Genomic DNA, 15,981 nt, shown 5'->3' on the forward strand with positions numbered 1-15,981 from the left:
ACTCAGTTACCTAGTTGCTCTCCAACAAACAACTGTAAGCATTTTTTGTATTAGTGGGTGATTGGTACAGCTTTCAAAGTCTATGTGGGGTAAGGAGGGCCTTCACATAGGGAAGAAAGCTGGAACATAAATGAGAGATAAGCAAAACAGAATATTCTACAAAATAACTATTTGTAATATTCAAGTGTCAAGGTCATGAAAGTCAAGGAAAGATCAAGTTAAGTGTGCAGGTTGAAAGTGACTAAGGAGGGCCTCCCCAGTGGCGCAGCAGTTGAGCGCTGGGTTGCGAAGCTGCCCGCGGCCTCTGCGGCGCCGGTTTGATCCCCGGATGCTCCCCGGCCACCGGAGGAGGGTCCCACATGGCGCGCAGACCGTCCCACATGGCGCGCAGACCTCTCCTGCTGCCCGCTGCTCCCCTCAGCAGTGTACTTCGGTCCTTCTGCCTGCTCTGCTCCCCGCTCTGGCTCTGGTGCATTCTCTCACCCTCCCGCGCTTCTGACTGTACCCAGTGCATGTGTAAACAAACAAATAAATAAATAAAAAGAAAGTGACTAAGGAGATATGACAATTAAATGCAATATATTATTCTCATCAGGATCCTTGATTCTTATGGATGTTATGGCAACAACTGGTGAAATGTGAGTGGGATCTGAGAACTGGGTGGTAGCACTGGATGATTAGATGTTTGTATTATATAAGATAAATGTCTTTGTTTGTTGGACATACAGACTAAAGTATTTGTGATAATGGGATATTATGTCAGTCACTTGTTGCATTACATTGCAAGCTCTCCTTTCTAATCTAGTTTTTACTACCACCAGAGTCTTGCCTGCATTAGATGCTCAATAAAAAAATCACTATGGCTGCAAATGCATACATTGTGCAAAAATGAAAAATGATGTTAAAAAATATATAAAATAAAAGTTATTAAAAAACCCACTATGGCTGCAATATAAAATAGTTCCTGAAATGTAGTAAGCATAGTGAGATGGTTAGAAAGTTAATAAAATAATCCTGGTGAAAAATGGACTGGTGGTAGGAATGGTGATATCAGAGAAGTAAAGAATACCTATATATTTAGAATATGGAATTCAAAAGATTTTGGGTTCTGGAAATGGGAGTGGGGGAGGAAAGAGAAAGGTTATAAAAGCATGATGCCGGGTTTCTCGAAAAAAACAAACAAGAAGACGGTAACATTTATTGGTAGTAGAAACACAAGTGGAAGAATAAATTCAGCTGCAGTGTAGAGCAGGTTGGTTCAGGGATAATAATTTATTTTAAATATGTTGAACTTGAGGTACTTGTAAAACATTTTAGTAGCGATACTAAGTAGTTAGTATGAGACTGAATTTTAATAGGTAAAATTACTCAAGAAGATAGTGCTGGACTGAGATGAAAAGAAGGCCTGAAATAAAATTTGAAAGGTTAGGGAAATGAGGAAGATCTAGAATAGGCGACTTAGAAAAAAGATATAAAAAGAGAACTGTAAAGTGTGGTGTCTTAAAAAAAAAAGGTAACATTTCAAAAAGAAAGAAATAAGTGTAGTTAAGTACTGCTGCAAAGTAAACTACGATAGGAAGTATCTATTAGATTTCATGATAAGTGGTAAAACCCAGATGGGTTAATTGAGAAGTTAAGAAAACTCAGATAATAAATGTAGACATAAACTCTTGAAAGGACAGTCTAAAGAAAGGAACAAACAGGATGGTATATGGAATAGACTATGGGGTTCAGAAAGGTTTGCTTTAAAATGAGAGAAATTAGGACATATATAAAAGCATGGTAGGACACAAAATCACTGAGATAAAGTCAATGACACAGGAGAGAGGATAAATGAGAATGCAGGTTTTCTTAATTCCACACATAGATTTAAACACATTAGTAATTCTTATTTCAGGAAAGTTAAAGTGATCTTGAAAGTAACACTGTTAGTCACTAGAACGTTTGTACAGTGTATTTAGTAAAAAGCTTCCTAAAATCATCCAGTCACATCTGAGGTAAGGAAACTCATGATTGATTAATCTGCTCAAGGTTACATGGTTATTACATGACAGTTCTATGACCTAAAGGCTTCTTCTGACTTTAAACTACATGTTCTTTACATGATCGCAGGGTGACATTATATACTGATTTGGGTATTCTGCAGAAGTGCATTTGCAGCCACAAAGTATGGTACAGGGAGGGAGGTGAAGGAGATGTGAAGAGAATGTGACTACTTTCTGGAGCTCCTGTTTCACAGAAATTCATTAAGAGTCCTGAATGAGATTATGCTAAAACAAGATTCAGCTGTTAGGAAAGGAAATGCTAACCATGACCAAAAATTGTAAAAATATATACTTTTGAAACATGCTTACCGGGTGATGGCACTGAATAGCCCACGGATACGTGCTTTATGTCGAGCTACAAAAGCTTCAGTAAAAATTACTCCTCTGTTATCAAGATCAATGTGTCCATTAATAATTCTACCTAGTCGCTGAGTTAGTGCCTGGGGATAAAGATGCAAATTTTTATTAATTTGAAAGAACAAAACTATACCTGTATTTATATTTGAATATTCTTCAAAGTCATGCTGCTGTTGTGTCATGATGATGTATTGAGAAATGTGATGGAGGAATTTTAATATTCACAATATAAATTCACAAGCTATATGAGCTAAAACAAAGATTTAGGATCCAGGAATCTATAATTTCATGTCAGAACCAAGAAATGAATGAATCAAATTGCTGGTACTTTGAAAGACAGTGCTCTTGTTTATAAGGGTTATATTTCTAATGTTAAATAAAAATGATTAGTCAATATTCTAGATATAGGTAACTTGAATCCTTCCATTATATAAGCCTATGCACTATGGTATACTATATGGTATACTATATGTATACCATAGTGTACAATGGGTAACACATCTTACTATAGACCAGAAGATTCCATAAGTGATCTTATCATAGCCATCAATGTATTAAGAATTAACTCCCAAATATTATTCTACAACATTAATAGTCACAAACACTTGCAAAAAAAAAAAAAAAATCAAACCCCACAATAAGAAAAAGTCCAGTCTTCTCCTCCCATTAAAATTCTATGTTTATTTCCCTAAAAAGATACATTATATTACCAAGAAAAAATACCTGTGTCAGAAAGTTTCCAGGGAGATCATAGGTTTTACATAGTTCTGATATGGTTATCTGACCACTTTCTTGCAATTTATCATTTACCTCTTCTGCTAACCGATCCAAATAGTTCCTAATATTGAAAAAAAAGTCAAAGAAAAAAATAATTAGGAGTAATGATTTTCCTCTTTATGTTCAATTTCTGTTGTATGCCCCAAAAGGTATGTTGCAATGAGATATGATAGGTGAATACCATCACTCATTCTGATAATTATTTTTTCTCATTACTATAAAGTTAATGTAAGGTTAATCAAATTATGAGTGTCAGCATTTTTTTAACACTGGAAATTCTGCAATCATTTTTCATTAGTATGTTTGGAACAAATCTGTTTTCAGAATGAAGATCATATAGTAAAGATTAAAAATATTATGTTTCGTATTGATTTAAGATGACAGAAAAAAATATTTCCAAGTACATGAATTAAGTTAAGCCCACACAGTTAAGCATTTATTTTTTAAAATTTAGCTCTTTTTCTTTTTCTTAATCAATAACGTACATTGTTTTTGCAATCTAGTTTGTTTTTTTACAATACAGGTTTTCTCTCCTCAGGTGTGGTCACCATAGTGTTCCACCATAGTCCATCCTGCTCTCCTTCTCCCTTCCCTTTCCCCCTCCCCTCCTGGTGCCTCAGATCTATGGTCAGCTTTCAGGAGTCAGTTTTAAAAGTCTCTTTTTCTAATCCTTTGTTTGGTTTCTCTGTATTCCACATATAAATGAAACCATCTCGTATTTATCTTTCTCCTTCTGGTTCACTTCACTTAGGATAATCCCTTCAAGTTCCATCCATGTTACCACAAATGACATGAATTTCTCCTCTCTGCTGGGTAATATTCCATTGTGTATGCACGTGTGCGTGTGTGCACGTGTGAGTGCGTGCATGCTTGCGTGTGTGTGTGTACACCATTACCTTCTTGATCCACTCATCTTTTCTGAGGCATTTAGGTTGTTTCCATGTCTTAGCTACTGAAAATAGTGTTGTTATAAACATAGGAGTGCAGGTTTCCTTTGGAATTAGTGCTTTTGAGCTCTGGCTAGATACCTAGGAGTGGAATTGCTGGGTCATATGGTAGATCCATTTTCAGTCTTTTGAGTACTCTCCACACTTCTTTCCATAGTGGTTAGACCAGTCTACATTCCCACCCACTGTGTAAGAGTTTTCTCTACACCCTCCTTAGCACTTTTTTTTTTAAATATATATATGCCATCTCAAAGATGTGAGGTAGTATCTCATTTCACTGATAAGTGATGATGAACATAATTTCCTATGCCTGTTGGCCATCTGCATGTCTTCTATGGAGGAGTGCCTATTTAGCTCTTCTGCCCATTTTTTGATTGGGTTATTTTCTTTTTGTATGAGCTCTTCATAACTCTTCAATATCAGTCCCCTGTCAGATGCATTTTGTTTTGGTGACTGTCCCTTTTGCTGTACAGAAGCTTTCAGTCTGATGCAGAACCAGTTATTATTTATTTTTTCCTTTGTTTTCCTTGCTGCTGGAGAGAGCCCACAAAGATATTTCTGAAGTTTATGTTATGGAGTGCTTTGCCTATCTTTTCTTCTATGTGTTTTGTGATTTCAGGTCTTACATCCAAGTAAGGATCTTACATCCATTTTGAGCTTATTTTAGCATATGTTGGAAGATAGTGGTGTAGTTTCATTCTTTTGCATGTGGCAGTCCAATTTTCTCAGCACCATTTATTGAAGAGATTTTCCTTGGTTCAGTGCATATTCTTTTAAGCACTTACTTTTTAAGTACAATGATCTGTATAGTAAAGATCAGCTTTATAAGAGTTCTAAATAAAATGGTGACACGGCTACAACTATTCTAATTTGAACAATAAAGTAATGACAAAATGATCTTAAGTATTACACTTACTCATCTATCAATTGTCCCAACACTAGCTGAACATGCTTTTCTGATTTAACGATGTCACCAATTCTATTTTCAATATGAGTCAGGTCCACATTAATTACCTATAAAATAAATACAAATTCTATTAGTGATAAATTCATAGTGTTAATAAGCTTGAATTTATATATTTAAAACTGTCTTTTCAAAAACTTACTCTTAGATGAATTTCAAATTGATTTGGAATATTGTAAAAAAGCCTTGGTCAATAAATAAAAAATTAGAGGCTTTATTGCTTATTTACTTTCAGTTTGAAATAATTACACTTTGCATGCTAGGAAAGTATGTTAAGCAGAGAATTACATTTTCATATGACAGTCACCATTTCATACAAGATTCACCAGCTTCTTGTATAGTGTATCTTATTGATAATAGATATACATATATTTTCTAAATTTATTTTCTACCTTTTTTATATTTCTCTAATACTTCCACATACTAAAAATGAGTAATCACAAACTAGTGATTTATCTCCCAAAATCATATAACCCTATTATTACACAAAATGACTATTAAGTCGGTAAAGAATAAACAATAAGTCAGTCAGTGAGAAAAAAAAAACCTTATTGATGCAGTGTATTAGTGAGGATTATTTATGCAATTATTTCTTTACAAACATAGAAAATATGATACCATTGTTAGTGAATACATTTAAAGACACTGAAAAAATTCATATAAAAAATTGTGAAAGCAAAAGGATATTTTATAAGTTTAAAATTTACCTGTTGTAGATCAACAATGTTAACTCGACCTTAAAAGACAAGACATTCATTTATTTTAGATTACATATAAAGTACATACCATCAAGACCTGTAAATGCCAACAGATTTACACTTTGGACAGTCTATATCCTCTTTCAACAAAGGACATAGAGTCACAGTCCAATACAAACTATTAGCTGAATAAATCCTCATGACTGAATAGATATTAATTTCAAAATTTTGTTGCAAAAGATAAATTACAAGTACTACTAAGATACAAGTTGGTCAGACCTATGGAGGATATTTATCTCCCTTCAGAACTCAGAATTTATCTACTGTGACCAAGATATGGACAATGAAATTTAGTTGAACTTTTTCAATTATTTGAAATTAGAAGTATTTCCCATCTATCAGCAAAAAATGTGAAGTATTCCTAATTATAGATATCTATAATTTTCAAATCATAGCTAACATCTTATTAGCACTAGGTAAGAAGATTGGAAAAAAAGCAAGGGTATGTCTAATAAGATTTAAAGAGTAGTTTTCATAGTGGTGTTTTTATTTTAATGAAATAGTATTTTGCATAGTGGTTCATTCAAATTTTAAAAAGACAAAGGAAAATCAAAACTTTGTGTATGTGTAATAACATTTCTTAAAATGTAATAGGTGAGGTACCATATTGAATTGAGTTTCCTAATTTAAAGATACTTAAAAAGGTAAGTTTTAAAGAAAAAGCACTGCAGTGAGTTTCCTAATTTAAAGATACTTAAAAAGGTAAGTTTTAAAGAAAAAGCACTGCAGTACCATCATGAATTTCAAGAATATATAATCCTTTAAAATCCCTGTTCCCCCTTCATAATTACCACCTGATAACAGGCACCTAAGTATCCTCCTCTAAGTCACGGACAAATTAATACATTATGAAAAGAAAACTGATTAATTCACATAGAACACGTAACTCAAAAAATACAATTTTGTAAAGTGATAATATTTGACTTCATTTAAATTGTATTATGTCTGCCTGAATTTGTTAAAAATATTAAGGTAGCTTACTGTATTAACAATTGAGTAGGATGTCCAATAACCTCCAAATAATTTATGGTTTTAAAAGTTTCCCTCTTTTCAGAAAACCAGAAAGAAATAAAACAAAACAAAACTAAGGAGTCACTTACCACCTCGGACATGTAGCTCATCCCTCATTTCTTTACTAATCTGGGCTGGTGTAATGTATTCCTTCCCATCAAGTGTGTGAACTACTTCTAGCTGTTTCTGAGCAATCAATTTATTCACAATCTCAATGCAGTTCCTCTCTGACAATCTAAAAGAAACAGGAAAAGCTTTAAAAAACACTTGATACATTTGGGGATCAATAAAATAAACAGAATGTATGAAAGCAGACCTTCGAAGTTTGCACAAAGTGCCATTAGTTCATTACAAAATCTGTATCTTTCACTAATACAACAATACTGATTCAATAAGTTAAACTCTTGGGAATAAGCAGATTTACATGTCCTGAGATCATGCACTTAATTGATGAAATCATCCTATTACAGATTTCAAGTTTGCTTTCTTCCAGGTCTCCTTCTAATCTTCAAATCTAAACAGAAGAGTGTGGACTTATAATTTAAGCAGGAAAAAAAAAAAAAAAACTGGTCTACTTTTCCTTCAACTTCCAGTTTCAATTCATTTAAAAATAAAGCACCCAGAATTCTGTTTTAGATTAACTGCAAATTGCCTCACTCTTACAGTCTGCAGGCAGACCTGTCCTAGGAAAACCATAACTGCAATTGTAGTTACTTCAAGCACTCAGGTGCCCTAGTTTGCTCTCAATGATACAAAACACAACATTGAAGGATGTCTTCAGCCCCAGAACAACAAAATCGAAGGCAAGAAAGTAATCACTGTATAAAAAAAGAATTCGATTAGCATTAAATGTGTTCTATAACAGCACAAAGTAAAAAAGCAAAAAGTTAGTGGTGTTAGAAGAAACGTCAGCGTCCTGGAGTTCGTACAACTAACAGAAGGGGCCAAGGGTGTGGCCCAGCACATCTGTTCAGGTGGACAAAAAGGCAAGAGTGAACATACTATTTGCCAAACGCTGTTACTTTGGGGTTAGCCCCTCCTTTCGAGCTCAGTCTAAGTCAGCAAGTGTATAATGTGGCAGTGATGCCCCAGTGACCTGGTGACAGGTATGGGACGGACACTAAGACAGCTGGAAGCCACTAGCCCAGGCCGTCGTGGGGGCGGGGCGCGCCAGCACCAGGCGAGGCAGGGTTAGAGTTTTGGGGTGTAGTAGCTTGTGGGCTTCCCCGCGAGAACTGTACTCGGAACCTCAATCCAACTTCGGGAAGGAGGAAGGATGGCGGGATGACAGGCTGAGAAAGTCTGGGGTCTCGGGCCAGAAATCTGCGGCCTCAGACACTGGCGTGGCCGCCTAGAGGATATTCGGAACCAGAAAATGAAGAGTGAGGATCAGGCACCTCTGCGTGGCCTCTGCGAATTGCGCCCGCTGGAAGTCAGCCGCCAACCGCCTGATCTCTTCCCAGGCGTCCGCCATCACTGCCGAGTGCGTTGCGCCGCCGAGGAACTGCAGACACGTCAGCCCTACGCCTGCGGGAAGCCAGGCGGAACGGACCGCGCGGAGGGACAAGAGGCTCCGCCCCCGACGCAAATACGGCGCGCGACGCCGAGGCGCTCAGCCCCGCCCCCAGCGCGAGGGCGGAGCGACCTTCTCGGTGCTGGCGCTGCTGTCGCTCATGTTCTGCGTCTTGCGGGAGTCCTGCAGGATGGCGTCAAGTTAGTAGACTGTTACTTCAGGTCTATGTTTGCATAATTCCTGGTGTTTTGGATCAAGTTCATCACTTTCCCCCGCCCCTCGTCTGCCCTCTTGTTTGGGAGGGAGGGGTCGGGAAGAGATGTGCAAAGAGATGTGCAAAGAGCCTCTCCCACATCTCTAGCTGTTTTTAACCAAATGTACTGTCCCCTTTATATAGGAAATGGTGTTAATTCTTACCTGGGCCCAGAGCCATGTGTGTAGGACATTACTGAAGGTAATTGCTTTGTATTTTTTTTGCACAAAGATGAACAATTTGGGTATCATAAAGACTGTTGAGTTGCTTTCATGTATTCTAGACACTTTACTATTTTAAGGGAAAAGTTGGTTAGTCATATAATGCGAAAATGTTTAAAACTTTAAAACTAAGGTTATAAATGTGGTTGTGGATGAAATGGAAGAAGCCAGTAGCAAGTTTATTTTGCTTTTCTCCTATATTGAGATCAGTAAAAAGTCGATATTTCTTTCTTTTTCCCTTTTTATCTTTACATTTAAGTTAAAAAAATACTTTTAACCCCATGCTCTATAGCTAGAGTTAATAAAAGAGGTGTCAGTCTGTCAGAAGATGTAAGGTCTACATGAAGAAAACTGCAAAATTTGAGAAAATAACTCAAAGAACTAAATAAATGGAGAGATAGTCCATGCTCATGGCTAGTAAAATTAAGTGTTGCTAAAGCATCAATTCTTTCCAACTTGACTTATAGAGTCAGTGCAATCCCAGTTAGAATCCCAGCAAGTTATTTTATGGATGTCAAGAAACTAAATCAGTTTAATAAGAGTCCAGAAATATATCCACATTTATATAGTTGTCTGATATTTGGCAAAGAAAGCAAAGATTGCCTTTTGAAGAAATTGTACTGGAACAGCATTTCAACAACAAAAAAATATAGATACATACCTGATATTCTTCACATAAACTAACTCAAAATGAATTATAGATCTAAATGTAAAGTGCAAAACTGTAAAGCTCCTAGCAGGTAACTTATTGATAGGTAGCTTTGGGTATGGTGATGACTTTTTAGATACAATAGGCATGACCCGTGAAAAGAAATAATTGATAAGCTGAACTTTTTTAAAAAACAAAATACTTGCCCTGTCCAAAATCAATGTCAAGAGAATGAGAAGACAAGCCACAGGCTGGGAGAAAATATTTGCGAAAGACACATCCAATACAGGAATGTTGTTTGGAATACATGAAGAACTCTTAAAATTCAACAATAAGAAAGCAACAAAATTTAAAAATGGGCAAAGACCTTAATAGAGTTCTTCTTATGAAAGAAAATAAACAGATGGCAAATAAGCATATCAAAAGATGCTCCACATCATTAAGTCATCAGAGAAATGTAAATTAAAGCTATTATATACCTGTGAGAATGGCCAAACTGTGGAGCTCTGGAAACATAATATGCTGGTGAAAGACCTCTTTGTTGGTGGGGATGCAAAATGATAAGCTACTTTGGAACACCATTTGGCACTTTTCTTACAAAGCTAAATATACCCTTCCAGTACAATCCAGCAGTTGCATTCCTTCATATTACTAAAGAAGTTGAAAATTCAGGCCCACACAAAAACTTGCATATGATTGTTTATAGCAACTTTATACATAATTGCCAAAACTTGGAAGCAACTAAGATGTACTTCAGTAGGTGAATAAATAAGTAATCTGTGGAACATCCAAACAATGGAGTATTTATTATTCATCACTAGAAGGAAATGAAATATCAAGTCATTAAAACACGGAGGCACATCAAATGTACACTACTAAGTAAAAGAAGCAAATCTGAGAAGGCTACATACTGTATGAGTCCATTTATGTGATAGCCTGGCAAAGCCAAAACTATGGAGACATTAAAATGATCAGTGTTTGCAGGGTTGAGGAGGCAGTATTTTCAGGGGTTGATGAATAGGAGTTATTTGCAGGGGTTGATGAACAGGCAGAGCACAGCAGATTTTTGGGGCAGTGAAAATACTCTGTGTGATACTATAATGATAGGCATATATCATTATAGATTTTTTCCAAACCCATGGAATATATGACACTAAAAATGAATCCTAATGAACACCAGGGACTTTGAGTAATTATGATGGGTCCTTGTAGGTTCATTAATTATAAAAAATGTACCACTCTAGTGGGAGATGTTGATAATGAAGAGTCTGTATATAGATGGAGGCAAGGAGCATGTGGGACATCGCTATAGTTTTTTGTCAATTTTGCTGTAAACTTAAATATGCTGAAAAAAATAAAGTCTTAAAAATTAAATAACATTTAAAAGTAAGTCCTTCAGTAAATATATCCATGTTTCAAATGTTGTATAGCCATAGTTACTCATGGCTCTCTTATAAGAGTATAGCAAACCATCTTCATCTTTACCGAATACTCTATTGAAGAGTTCCAATCTAGACCTTTGAAAAGAGTACACATCTCTTCAGACTCTGAAATCATGAGACTCAAGGCAACTGTCTTCACCAATCAATCATATGCCCCAATTGTAGTTTTATCTATTTTAATTTAGGAATATGAATTTGAATGGGAAATATTTCAGTGTTGGCCAACATCTGGTACAGAGTAGGGGAGCTTTAAGTAATATAAGACCAGAATAATGATAACACAGAAGACAAAAGACTTTGAAGAACAATCTTGGTGTACACTTGGAAAATACAATTTGAATTTTCTAGAAATATTTCTAATAGCTTCTAGAAACTTAAATTTTGACATATCCATTATGTGGAAAGGGCTCATGGCCTTTTCAGCCACACCGGGTAAATGATTATGTCATTAGGTACATGATTTAAATTAAACAAAGTTTTATTATTTTAAAATAAAATTTTCTGTCATAGGTAATGTGGATTGATAGTTTCACTGATAAAAGATATGATTCTGTAAAACTTCTCCAAGAGAAACTTTGGAGAAATTTTCAGGATTTCCTCCTGTTAACTAGGAAAACAAAGCAACAAAATTTGAAGTTCTTATTCCAGTTCAACTAGGAAAATAAAACTTAACTGCAAAATGAGTGTTATCAAAGAAGTCAGTATTTATAATTTGTCATTATAGAGAAATGGGAAAGACATGACAGTGTTGATTACATTACTGACATTATTGTAGAGATTTCACAATCTCACCATCAAAAATGGCAATTAAATCCTATAATTAAAAGGCATCCATGCCTTGGGAAACCACTATGTTTTATGGGTGGAAGAAGAGGGAGAAAAGGCCAGAAAAAGGAAGGTGAAATTGAAGTAGAAATAAAGGAAGCAAGAAGGTACAGGGAATGGTATAGTTCATACCCCTGCAGACTGAAAGGAAATGAAAATAATGCATTGATTATTAGAGCAAAGAGGTTGTGACTTTTAAGAGGGTTTTTTTTTTTTTTTTTCCTGCCATGGTGTCAGTTTTCTGGACTACCTTATGAGTAAGTGAAGAAAGAGGTGGCGATTCACTGAGGGATCATAGAATTATAGACTATACAGATTTCTTTTGCTTGAACACTTAAAATGATGAAATGTTCCCTTTGCTAGTAGACGCGTCCATTTTTGGACAGATCTGTTAGAAATTCCTTCCTCCTTTTTACAAGGTCTGTTGTTCTGTAGCTTCCATGTTCTTTCTGTGAATGATCAACAGGATGACTCTAATATCTTTCTCATGACAGCTTTCTAATTATTTGACACTTGTCCCTCCCAGTTGCTTTTTCCATGTTAAACACCTGAGATCCTTCAATTATATCTCCTAACAAGGTTTCCACACCTCTAGATATTCTGGCTACTCTTTCTTATTGTACTCTACTTTGTCATTGTCAGCTTTAGAAAGTGATTCCCAGAAGGGATTTAGTATTTTACACATAGTCTGCCTAGAGCAGATGTCAGTGAGATTAATTTCCCTAGATATTATAGTTCTGTTAATTGAATTCTTGGCTTAAATTGAGCTAGTAATGCACTGTTTCTGACTGGTATTTATCTAAATTGCTATCAAACTAGGTTTAACCTATTCTGTAACTGAACAAATAAATTTCATTTGATAAATTTTCATCTTCTTAGTTTTCACCCCTTCATTTACTCATTCATCCTTTTAACAAATAGAGTTTGAGGTCTATATGCCAGGCATAGTAGCATGCTTTGGGGATACTAAAAAGAACAAACTATTCTATCTGAATGAGATTATCTCAGAAATTAGATATATTATTCAGTGTTGTTATTTCTGTGACCACCTGTCATCTATACATTTGATAACAATGATAAAGTCTTTACTAAAGTTAACAAAATTCAGAATCAAAGGTACATTGCTGTGATAAACTGGTGACGCTAAAATACTAGAAATCTAGATTTAAAAAAAATTAGTTCAAGGAGGCTTTAAAGATAGCTAATAGTCTGATACATTTGTTTTATGAAAGAGAGCTAATATATACCCTTGAGTATGATTTTCTTAAAATACCATATTTCTCCTTTTGTTTAGGGAAGATGGTGGAATGCCACCTTGTTTATGGAATTCCAGAGTTCAAATTTATGAATTTTAGGAGTACATTTCCCAAGACTTAGGTTAAGGACCTCATACTTTTTCCTACTAATTGACATTTTCTCCAACTAAATCCCAAAAAGTCATGGCCTTAGTAATTTATTTTAGAATATTTTCTGCATTCCTATATTTTTCATTTTCTTTTTATTTCAAAGTGAGGTTTAAAATTCCCTTTTGATATTTGCAGCTTTGTTTGAGGGGTGAGGGAGCAAGTTTCTGCTCATTGTGATCTTTTACCTTTATCAGAAGATCAATCAATAATGGACATTGCTTATGGTTCATGTCTCATTCTCATTGGTATAGTCTTTGAGTCCTATCTATGGAATGAAATGCATGTAAATACTTTGTAAGCTGTTAGGTTCAATATGAATTGATGCTCCCCTCCCCCATTTATTTCTCACTAGTGTTGTGGTTCTATTGTCAGAAGTTCATTTTATTTTATTATTTTTTTAAAGATTTATTTATTTATACAAGCACTGGGTACAGTCAGAAGTGTGGGAGGGTGAGAGAATTCACCAGAGCCAGAGCAGGGAGCAGAGCAGGCAGAAGGACCGAAGTACACTGCTGAGGGGAGCAGCGGGCGGCAGGAGAGGTCTGCGTGCCATGTGGGACCCTCACCGTTGGCCTGGGATTGAACCGGCACTGCAGACGGGGCAGGCAGCTTCCCAGCCCAGCACTCAACCGCTGCACCACCAGGGGAGGCCCCAGAAGTTCATTTTAGAGCCACGTTTTGTGAAAACTTTACTGCAAATTATATTTATCTATATAAAGTCCTAAAGCACTAAGTTATATGTTTCCAAGGGAACACATTCTATATTAGTCTTTCCTGGTTCTGCTACTTTCCCTCAAATCTTTCACAATGCTGTATTTAGAGGCAGATTTATTAGCTCCAGGCATCACTTGCTTTCCTGCGTACACTTCTCCAAAGTATAACTCCCAGGCAAAATGACAGAAAGGCAAATTCGCAAAGGAACAAGTTAGTGTTCTTGTCAGTGCTTGGCCCTCATTTTCAAAAGAGCTGAAAACTCCCCTATTTCATCAACAAAATGTGATTTAAAGAACTCTATTGCCAGCTTGTATCACTGCTGACAGTATGGTGTGCGGAGCTAATTGTCAGAGGGATGAATTCTAAAGAAATATGTAGTGTCTGTGCATCCTGTCAGGCAGGGTAGGTTCACAGTGGCTCAAATCTCCAGGAACAACTTGTGTCTTCCTTCTTTTTCTCTTGCTGCTTCTCCTCTCTCCATTTTCATCCTCTTCTTCCTCCATGTAATAACTATTAATTATAGCAGCAAGATAATATGTTATAAAGAAATTGAGGATTTGTAGCAGATGCCACACTGCAGCAGTAGTGCCAACATCTGGAAGTTGTCAAGAGCCATAGCTGGCATCTCTAAAATTCATCTTCCTAAATTCTGATATTGTTTCTGAAAATAAGTTCTGGCCAAAATCTTACAAGTGCCCAAATCAAGAGTAGTTGGCTCATGTAAAAATTAAAAATGGCTACAAATTTATAGGTATTGCAAACCTTTAAGGTAATTCTTATATTTCTTTTTTAATTATTTTTTTTACATCATTGTTCATTTTTTTTAAAGATTTATCCATTTTTTATACAAGAACCGGGGTACAGACCAGATGCACGGGAGGGCAAGAGGACCCACCAGAGACAGAGCGAGGAACAGAACAGGCAGACTGACGAAATACACTGCTGAGGGGAGCAGCAGGTGAGAAAGAAGAGGTCTGCTTCGCCATGTGGGATTCTCGCCTACCGGCCCGGATCGAACCCGTGCTGCAGAGGCTGCGGATGGCCTCACAGTGCGGTGCTCAACCGCCTGTGCCACCAGGGGAGCCCATCATCATTGTTAATTTTTAAACAATATTTGTTTCCCCCCACTCCCTCAGGTGTAGTCCCCATATAGTTTCCTTCACTAGTGTACCCATGCACCATCAACTCAGTCCCCTGTGCTCCTCCCTTCCGCCCTCTGATCCCTCTCCCTCTTCCTCCCTTGCAGTATATCTCTGGATTTATAATTGTCCGTTTTTGCATTGTTGTGTTTTGCACTGTTATTATTTTTTTACACTGATGTCTTATTTGGTTTCCCTATATTCCTGCTATAAGTAAAACCATGCAATATTTTTCTATTTCCTTCTGGCTTATTTCACTTAGCATAATTCCTTCTAGTTCCATCCACATTGCTGCGAATGGCATGAGTTTATCTTTTTGATTGCTGAATAATATTTCATTGTGTATATATGGCACGTCTATTTTTTTTAAATTTATTTTATTTATACAAGCACTGGGGTACAGGCCAGAGTTGCAGGAAGGTGAGAGGATTCACCAGAGACAGAGCTGGGAGCAGAACAGGCAGATGAACCTAAAGCACTGCTGAAGGGAGCAGTGGGCGAAACAGGAGAGGTCTGCCTCACCATGTGGGATTCTCCCTGGCCAGCTGGGAATCAAACTGGCACTGCAGAGGCTGCAGACAGCTTCACAGTGCTGTGCTCAACCCGCTGCACCACTGCGGAGTCCCTATGCCACATCTTCTGGATCTACTCATCTATTTTCGGGCATTTGGGTTGTTTCCACATTTTACCTATTGTAAATAGTGCTGCAATAAACATAGGTGTACAGGTGTTCTTTTGAATCAATGTCTTTGTGTCCTTTGGGTAGATCCCTACCCAAAGTAGTGGAATTCCCAAGTAGTGGAATTGCTGGGTTGTGTGGTAGCTCCACTTTTTAGTAGACTGAGGAACCTTCAGAAAGCTTTCCATAGTGGTTGGACCAGTTTGCACTCCCACCAGCAATATAGGAGAGTTCCTTTTTCATCACATCCTGGCCAATATTTCTGGTTGCTTGGTTTTTTT

The 15,981-nt window shown here is 36.6% G+C and overlaps 1 protein-coding gene across 1 annotated transcript in view; it reads right to left on the minus strand.

Annotated features, from left to right (window-relative positions):
* Nucleotides 1-8,333, minus strand: part of UFL1 (UFM1 specific ligase 1) — a gene marked incomplete at both ends in the record, with an annotated part of 30,292 nt that extends 21,959 nt beyond the window's left edge. The window contains 6 exons of the mRNA XM_084229087.1: nucleotides 2,355-2,485; nucleotides 3,126-3,240; nucleotides 5,043-5,140; nucleotides 5,798-5,826; nucleotides 6,949-7,094; nucleotides 8,257-8,333. Coding sequence (XP_084085213.1) covers nucleotides 2,355-2,485; nucleotides 3,126-3,240; nucleotides 5,043-5,140; nucleotides 5,798-5,826; nucleotides 6,949-7,094; nucleotides 8,257-8,333 — 596 coding nt within the window. The remainder of the gene's footprint in view (nucleotides 1-2,354; nucleotides 2,486-3,125; nucleotides 3,241-5,042; nucleotides 5,141-5,797; nucleotides 5,827-6,948; nucleotides 7,095-8,256) is intronic.
* Nucleotides 8,334-15,981: the final 7,648 nt, after the last annotated feature.

Source organism: Talpa europaea, assembly GCF_964194135.1.
Source record: "Talpa europaea genome assembly, chromosome: 2".
Lineage (NCBI taxonomy): Eukaryota > Metazoa > Chordata > Mammalia > Eulipotyphla > Talpidae > Talpa > Talpa europaea.